The sequence below is a fragment of the Salvia miltiorrhiza genome, chromosome 3, assembly GCF_028751815.1.
Source record: "Salvia miltiorrhiza cultivar Shanhuang (shh) chromosome 3, IMPLAD_Smil_shh, whole genome shotgun sequence".
Taxonomy (NCBI): Eukaryota; Viridiplantae; Streptophyta; class Magnoliopsida; order Lamiales; family Lamiaceae; genus Salvia; species Salvia miltiorrhiza.
In genome coordinates this window covers 57,995,131-58,003,872 of record NC_080389.1, presented here as the reverse complement: position 1 = coordinate 58,003,872, position 8,742 = coordinate 57,995,131, and the positions used below count along the sequence as shown (strand labels likewise).

Here is an 8,742-nt window from a genome sequence, read left to right as displayed (position 1 = left end):
TCTTATCTAGCTCGACGAGCTGTAATTCGATCCCATTGATCTATCTCTTTTCAATTATCATTTGACTTTCTTTGAAACTCACAAAAACTATCATCAAGTGTCATATCAACATAAATCGCAATAATAGGGTACAAACACACATTTCATAAGTAAAATATGAAGGGAATGATAATCAATTCACACGAAAATGAAGTACGAAAATCACGTTTGTCACTCGCTTGTACAGTTTGCAAATAATACACGTATATGCACCACAAGAAAATGTGCGGCTCTAACAACCGAAAATTCGGTCGTCATTCCCAAAAAAAATAAAAACTGTTTACTGTTGTCGCCTTTTGCATCGTCGTTCCGGTCACCAACGAACTTTTTTTTTATCGTTAAGTCTAACGACCAAAATTTTATTTTTAATAACCGAATTTTCTATTGTTTAAAAAAAATACATATATACGACTGAAAAAAAATTAATAATATTAACGACCGAAAATTTGACCATTAATTTTTTTTGAAAATTAAAATAAATAAATAATAATAATAATAAAAATGAACGAACGAATTTTCGATCATTAAAAAATATTTTTTTTAATTTAAAAAACAAAAAAAAACTAAAAGTAAAAAATAAATGAACGATCAAATTTTCGACCGTTAAAAAAAATAAAATAATAAAAAATAATTAATGATCGTAATTTCGATCGTTAAAAAAATAAAAATAAAATAAAAATCAGTCGTGATAATTCGGTCATTAGGGCCGCTAAATTAACGACCGAAATTTTCGATCGTTATAGGCGTATTTTTTTGTAGCGATGATTTTATTATCTAATTCAACTTTTTTAGCAACCCCGGATACAAGAGTGCAAAGTGCAATTAAGGGGTAAAAAAGATAAAGAAAAGAAAGGTAATTAAACAGAGACGATGTGAGTGAAGAACATTCTAAAGATATTTCCTGTCGGACTAATTAATTAAGAAAAAGTCAATAAAGCTTTTAGTGGAATGATGCTGGAGTGAAATTAAGGCTTCGTTTAGTTTTATTAATTAACTTCCTATACAAATACAACTGATTTTGTGAGCATGCATGCAGACACTCAACTCAACAAAGCACGAGGATGGCTAGCTTGTAAGTTTTAGGAAAATATATATAGTAGTTTTTTATGTTATTTCTGTTTAATTTTTATTAGGGCTGGGAATTTCGGGTTCGGGTAATCGGGTACCCGATACCCGACCCGAAAAAATCGGGTATCGGGTACCCTATATCCGAAAAATTAGGGACCGGGTTCGGGATCGGGTATTTAGGGTGGGGAAAAATCGGGTATCGGGTATACCCGAAATACCCGATTAAAATTAAATATATACTATTAAATTATTTATACAGTCTGTACTCTGTACCGTAACCCTATTCCTCTCAACTCCCGCCGCGCCCCCAGCTCTCAATCCCTCTCAAGTCTCAACTCCCCCTCTGTTCCGTTCACTCGTCGATCCAACAGCGCCGGCGCCGGCCTCCGTCGTCCCACCCGCCGCCCGCCACGACCATCGCCCAGTCCGCCAGGCGCCCGGGCCAACTGCCTCTGTTCCGCCCGCGGCCGGCCTCCCAACAGCAGCAAACTCCCTCTGTTCCGCCCGCTGCCCGTCGACCCAGCCTCGCCGCCTCCGTCGTCCTAGCAGTTGCGCCGCCTCCGAGCAATAGCAGACGCGCCGCCAGCCCGTCCCAGACAGCAACCTGTTCTTCTTCTTCTTCTTCTTCTAATCTTCTTCTTCCTCCCAACAGCAACCATGAAAATACTATTTTCAAAATAGGGGTTAGGTTTTGCGAATTTTGACCCTGAAACCTGCAATTTTGACCGGGTAATTTCGGGTACCCGAATACCCGACTCGGATACCCGAGTCGGGTATTAGGGTACCCGATTTTTTTTCGGGTTCGGGATCGGGTATCAGTTTTTCATCTTAATCGGGACCGAGTACCCGATTTTTTCGGGTAGGGTACCCGATCCCGACCCGATTCCCAGCCCTAATTTTTATGTAATTAAAGCGAACGTACGGTCTAATTACTGCGACGAAATTTGTTAATTTCTACTCGAATTGAGAGAATTGGAAGATTCTCGCAAACCTAACTACACCTCTATACATCTGAATTGATTGTATGTAGTTATATACAATAGAAACTCCGGCAAAATAGAAAATCACAAGGCACACAAAGTCACAAGATTTTGCTATTTTGCTTCTGAATCAGGAACGAAATCCCTTAATCCCGGTGACCAAAAAGCCCTCAGCCATCAACCCCCCAAACAGAAAAAGATGGATCATAAAATAAATTAAAGCTATAGCGCCGGCCACAGGGAGTCCTCCCCGCCGGCCTCGAGCGCCTCCTGTATGGGCTTAACGACGAGGAGCAGCACGGCCACGGCCATGCACACGGCGACGGAGAGGAACATGGTGAGCAGCATGGCGCCGTAGACGTTGCTCTCGGGCATCCACACCCACGAGAGGCAGAGGCACACCATCTGCGCCGGCAGCGCCACCATCACCGTGCTGGCCAGCACGTTCACCCGGTGCGCGATCCCCTTGTTGATCACGAACGCCATCACCCGCCAGCACGACACCGAGAAGGCGACGCCGTAGGCCAGCGAGAAGCCGCCGTAGACGAGCCAGCTGAAGAAGGGGCAGGCGCACAGCACCATCTTGTCGCCGCGGAGGTCCGCCGACACCACGGAGCTGACGTACATGAATTTGGGCAGGCGCGCGGCGAAGGGCGTGAAGTAGACGAAGATGACCTGCAGGCAGAGCAGCGGCGAGGAGAGCAGCAGCAGGGAGGCGATGGCGCGGGCGCAGTTAGGGTTGCGCTTCTTGATGGAGGCGTTGAGGAGGTAGAGGAGCGTCATGAGGAAGCAGGGCTGCAGGAAACCGAGCGAGAGGACGACGTTGAGCTGGCAGATGGCGGCCTCCTGCTCCGGCGAGAGGAAGGGGTAGAGGTAGTTGCGGCGGATGAAGGGGAGGCGCACGACCTCGTTGAGGGACCAGAGGGCCACGAGGGCCACGAGGAGGAGGCGGACGCTCCACAGGGAGCTGAAGCGCTGCAAGGAATGCGTGTGGAGGGAGCGGTCTTGGAGGTAGAAGACGGAGGAGCAGGCGAAGAGGGAGAGGAGGAGGAGCGCCACCACGAAGAGGAGCGTCGCCAGGTCGAAGAGGATGTTGGGCAGGGGGACGGAGTAGAGGAACGTCAAATAGTCCGAGGGGGGAGGGGCGGGGGCGGAGGCTAGCATGGATCTCATGGGGCGCGCGGCGGCTGCGGCCGTCGCGGTGGGGCTGCGGGGAGATCAATGGCTGCGGTTGGAATTGGTTGAGGATGGAGGGGGATAATGGCATGGCATAATCTTGGAGGAGAGAGAAAGGAGAGAAGGGTGAGGGAATTGGATGCACTCCCCTTTCCTCCCAGGCGAGGGGAGTGCAGGCTGGTGGGTTGTGTTGGCAAAGAAAGGGGGAGATGGAGATGGAGAGAGAGATGGGAAAAAGCTCTACCTTCAAATCATGCTGCCTCCATCATTTTCGGATGTCCAACCTATATGTTTCTCTTCAAATCAATTTCAAATCCATCCTTTTGCTCCAACATTCTAATGTCTCTTTACTTTTAACTTCCTTGCTTCCAAAATTACACTTTTTTTTTCTATTAACTTCTATCTAGCTCCTTGCCAAAATTCTATTTATCGATCTTGGAAATAAATATTCTTTTATCTATTATCGATCGTAGGAAATCCTTCAATTTTTTCACATGCTTTGGGTATATTTTCTCAATATATAGTATGAGAAAATAAAGGGAAGAAGACTAGCTATAGTTTTCGACGGTGAGAGCATTAACTAATTATTAAAGATTATAATGTGTATATATATTGATTTAACGACAAAGTGATTAATGTTTGAAGTTAAATGTCTTGAGTTCAAATCACTACGCCAGATTCGCTCATAGATAACGGATTTTATCCGTTATCTATGTGCGAAAACACGTAATATATAATGGTGTAATGTATGTGGATTTCATACATAACGGAGATTTAAGCGTTATCTATTCTATTATACATAACGGATTATATCCGTTATCTATAGTATTATATCCGTTATCTATTCTATTATACATAACGATTGTTTATATATACGTAACAGATCATATCCGTTATCTATAGTATTATACATAACGTTTCAAACTGTCATGAAAGTTTAATATTCACTGTTATGTACACACCTATACATAACGGTTTTTTTATATTAATAACGTTTGGTAATCCGTTATGTATAACGTTTTTTACCGTAATTAGATTTCTATTTCTCCGTTATCTATTAATTTATACATAACAGTATAAATGATAAAACCAACAATAATAATATTATATATCATCCAAAATATTTAATTTTATATTATTATCATAAAAAAGAATTCATACAAGATTTGAATATAGTCAAAATTCAACAACTGCTCTATCTATACTATTATGCCTTACAAAAATACTAAACATATTAAATATGCAACTAGCTAGCCATATGGTACAACTTTTCTTGTGAATTCACAAGCCTCTTCAGCTCAACGTACGACTCATTTAATCCACCACAAACCTGCCACAAAATCATACAAAGAGCCAACCAAGAATCACAATATAGAGCATCATGATAAACACTTAAAAAGCATATCAAAGTGATTGGTAAAATGGACAAAACCTATCAAGTTACTAAGCACTAAAAACTTCTCCATTTCACATTTTTTAGGAAATATTACTAAGCACTAAAAGTACCCAAAATTGATGCAAGAACAAGCATATGATTTTTGGTCCAAGGTAAAAAAAATACCAAGAGAGCAACAGTACACTAAAAAAAACAGTGATGGTAGAAAAAGGGGAAATTACCAACAGTGATGGTAAGTATACAAACTAAAAGAATATATATTTTAACAAGGCATTCAGGATCTCATCTTAATCTTTTAAGGAATCAGAGTGGTTAACTCAAAGTAGAGAATACATGCAACAGATTAATATTGGAAATCAGGATTTTCAGGAACATGCTCTCATAGCTGAGAGATAAGAAACTAATAATCTCCTTCATAAATTAACATTATAAAAAGAAATGAAGATGTAACTACTTAAGGATGAGTCATTGATCTCTTTGATATTTTTCCAATCTGAATAACATGCAGAGCAAAATTAATCTCAAACAGGAGAAACCTCATTATGAGTAGTGCATGTGATCTGAACACTACAAATAGAATCAGAAATAATTCATTCGGATCCAGACAGTTCAGCAGATTTCAAGATTTAACTGCAGAGAAGGTCGTAGACAAACAAAAAACTAGTTAAGGTAAACATGTTTACTATGTCATTAGAGGGAATGCTACCATTAGGAGCAGCGACCCTCCAAGCTATTGTAGCCGCCAGCTTTTCTGCGATTCTGTAAAGCCTTCACTCCAGATCCGGATTGCCCCCTCACAGCAGCAGCGTCCTGTTCAAATCACAAGTCAGCCGCAGCACATTTAAAGCTGACTAGACTAAATCAAACACAACTATAATCTATTAGTGAACTTCGTTTGATAGCAAAAATTTACATAATTAATTAAGATGAACTTAAGTAATGACAAGAGGAAGAGGAATGTTGGTAGCATCATATAATTACTAACATTATCAAAAATAGATGACTAATCAACTCATTGATTTCAATTATGTATACCTTTATTAAATGTCATCTGATATACCTTTAAAATACATATATAAGATCTCTCTTTCCCATCAAAAAGCTGCTGTCAAATAATCATTCATATTCAAACAACTTTGAGACACCTAACATGACTTAGTCACACATAAACCTCTATGTTAAAAGGGGCAGCACGCATCTTAGGCTTCAAATCCCGTCTGAAATGGCTGTGGATTCACCTTTCTCGGCCTTCCCCTAGGCCTGCTAGTCTTGGAGATGCTCGGGGGGTGGGGGGAGGGGGGGGGGTTGATGGGGGGCTTCAGCTTTTTGAGTTTTCTTCCACCAACTGTTTGTGTACCTGTTTCTGAAGCAAGCAATAAACTAAGTGCCATAAAACTTCACCATTCATTCAAATGCAAACTTTTATGACCAAGCAAGAAAATACTACAACTCAAAACCACAAATAAGATCACCCAACTGAGCAAACTGAATACCGAGACAAATATTGTTCATCAAATCCTTATAACTCCCAGCAACCTCAATTCAGTTTAGCCAAAATATGCATAACTCTCTCCAAAACCAATTTTCTTCTAAGTGTTAAGGAGACCTAAATCTAGAAAAAAATGTAAATACTATACTATATTTAACAACATACAAGTTCTCTGTTTGATTTGCATTCTAATCAAATTAATTGAACCAAGAGATCATTCCAGTTGCAGAAATGAATATAAACCTTATGCCAGTTGCAAATCTAGAAAGATAAGAATTCAGATTATCAAAATGAAGATCAAAAAAAAAAAAAAAACACACGTATATACATATATAAATATAGATACCTGGATTAGAAGTGTAATTTAGATCCAATAAGGCCGTGAAGGTTGTCTGAGACTTAATGTGCTGACTACTTCCTAAACTTCTACCTGATCTGTTGTAACAATCGGATAGGTTGTAACACCATGGACTTGAGCATTCATCACAAGTGAACATATCAATAAACTCAACTAACCAGCTATAGTGCTGATGCCCTTCGCCATTCTTTAAATACACAAATTATAAAAAATACTCCATGATTAGTATTCAACAAAGTGTTGGAAACAGTCACAATAAACAGCAAAAGTTAAGACAACTAAATATTGGAAACAACCAGATACAATAGACATACTTTAAACTAATCATTTATAATAAACGTATTCTAATAGATGAGAAATATAAATTAATTTCATCCAGAAAAGTGGTTGATTAACTAAAAGAGAAGTAGAAAATGCTGACTATGCAAGTGCTCAAAGAGTGTTCCATTTGGAGCATACTCGAAAACCATCATTCTAGTGAAAGGCTTCTTTTCCACACAGTATCCCAGTAAGCTAGCAAAATTCTTGTGATTCACTTTTGATAATCTGTCAATCTGAAACCACCAAGGCCATCAAAGTCAACTTAATTAATGAAGAATTTTGGTCCGCTGGTCCAATTTAGAAATGGATGTTTTGATAACCTCCTTATTTTTCATAGTGCAATAATCAATATATTGCAGATTTTAAAAAATGACACAAAATTGCATATTTCATGTAGGTACCTTGTTCCTGAAGTGGGCTTCCATAGATGTGGACCATTGCTTTGATGATCTGACTGCTATCTCAACTCCACTTGACAAAGTACGCTTATATAGAGTACATAACGGTATCTCAACTAAAACAAATTTTTCAAGACTAAACAACAGCTTCATAACTCCAAACGATTTAAACAAAGTGACTGACATACTTTGAATTCAGAAATTAGAAAGAAAGAAAACCTTGTGTAACTTTTGAAGAGAAAACAGAGGATTGGGTAAAAAGAGGAGCGTGTGTGAGGAAGCATGAAAGAAACTGGAATTTTACAGCATCCACACAACAACAATTACACAAAAAAAAAAAAAAAAAAATCGAAATTCGGAGCCCTAATTTGAATTTTATAGCATCCACACAGCGCACACACACAAACCGAGAACATGAGAGAGAGAGAGAGATCGAGAGGGAGAGCAGAGAGAGAGAGAGAATAAAGGTGTTACCTGAGGCAGGGGGCGGCGGTGCGACGGCGGCGAAAGTGGCGGGACTCGCCGGAGGGGCGAAATTCAGAGAGGAGAGGGAGGCTGAAAACCCTAGGCGTCGATTCTGGGCAGCTGGTCGACGGGAGTGGCAATCCGCAGGCAGGAGACGACCGCGTCGTCCGATGCCTTCTTCAAAATCCTGCTCGGCGGAACCCTAGCCCTGAGGTCGGAAACCAATTTAGGGGAAATGATGGTGGAATCCGGCCGAGCAGACGGCCGGCGTGGCAGCGACGCTGGTCGTGGCGGCGAGTCGCGACGGCGGTGGCAGGGCGCGACGATGGTGAAGAGAGAAAGAGGCCAAGTTCGATTTGGGAAAATTTGGTGGGGGTTGTTAGGGTTTTGATATTTTATAATAAAATATTAAATTTAAAAATAAATATAAAAAATACTAATACATAACAGTATTGAGGCGCTCATATATAACGGTTAAAACAACCGTTATAAAAAGACGCTAATAGATAACAGTTGTCTTAACGGTTCGATAATACCGTTATGTATGCAACTAATAGATAACGCTCATATATAACGGATTCACTAAAACCGTTATCTATTTCCATGGACAACAGTACATAGATAACGGTTTTTTGTCAAAACCGTTATCTTTTCAAAAAATGCGCTCATACATAACGGTTTTCTAAAAAAACCGTTATGTATGAAGTGTTATGTATGTGTAATTTTGTAGTAGCGCTATTTTTATTTGTTTGTTTAATTGTTAATTTATATATAAAAAAAATTGATTAAAGATTATGGGTCAGATTCTCAAGCATCACGATATTGTAGTAATATAGGAACAAGAACAGTGTATATAGTGGATTTATTTTATACGATGTTGTTTACACTCTCTATAAATTCGAAATTTATTTTCTTTTTTGTGTGTGTTGACCTAGCAGTATGTGGTTAATGTCCAAGATATGAGGTCCTGGGCTCGAGTCCATCATCGTGCGGTCTAATTTTCTTTATTTACTTATTAATTTATACATATATATATATATATATATATATAT

The 8,742-nt window shown here is 39.7% G+C and overlaps 1 protein-coding gene across 1 annotated transcript; it reads right to left on the bottom strand.

The window, feature by feature from the left end:
• Window positions 1-2,050: 2,050 nt before the first annotated feature.
• LOC131014749 (uncharacterized) lies at window positions 2,051-3,575 on the bottom strand. Its single transcript, XM_057942834.1, has one exon. It carries the CDS (start codon window positions 3,258-3,260, stop codon window positions 2,310-2,312), a length of 951 nt encoding a protein of 316 aa, XP_057798817.1. The 5' UTR covers window positions 3,261-3,575; the 3' UTR covers window positions 2,051-2,309.
• Between the last annotated feature and the right edge of the window lie 5,167 nt (window positions 3,576-8,742).

Coding starts and splice junctions, on each gene's coding strand:
- LOC131014749 (XM_057942834.1), bottom strand. CDS start 3,260: ATGAGATCCATGCTAGCCTCCGCCCCCGCCCCTCCCCCCTCGGACTAT.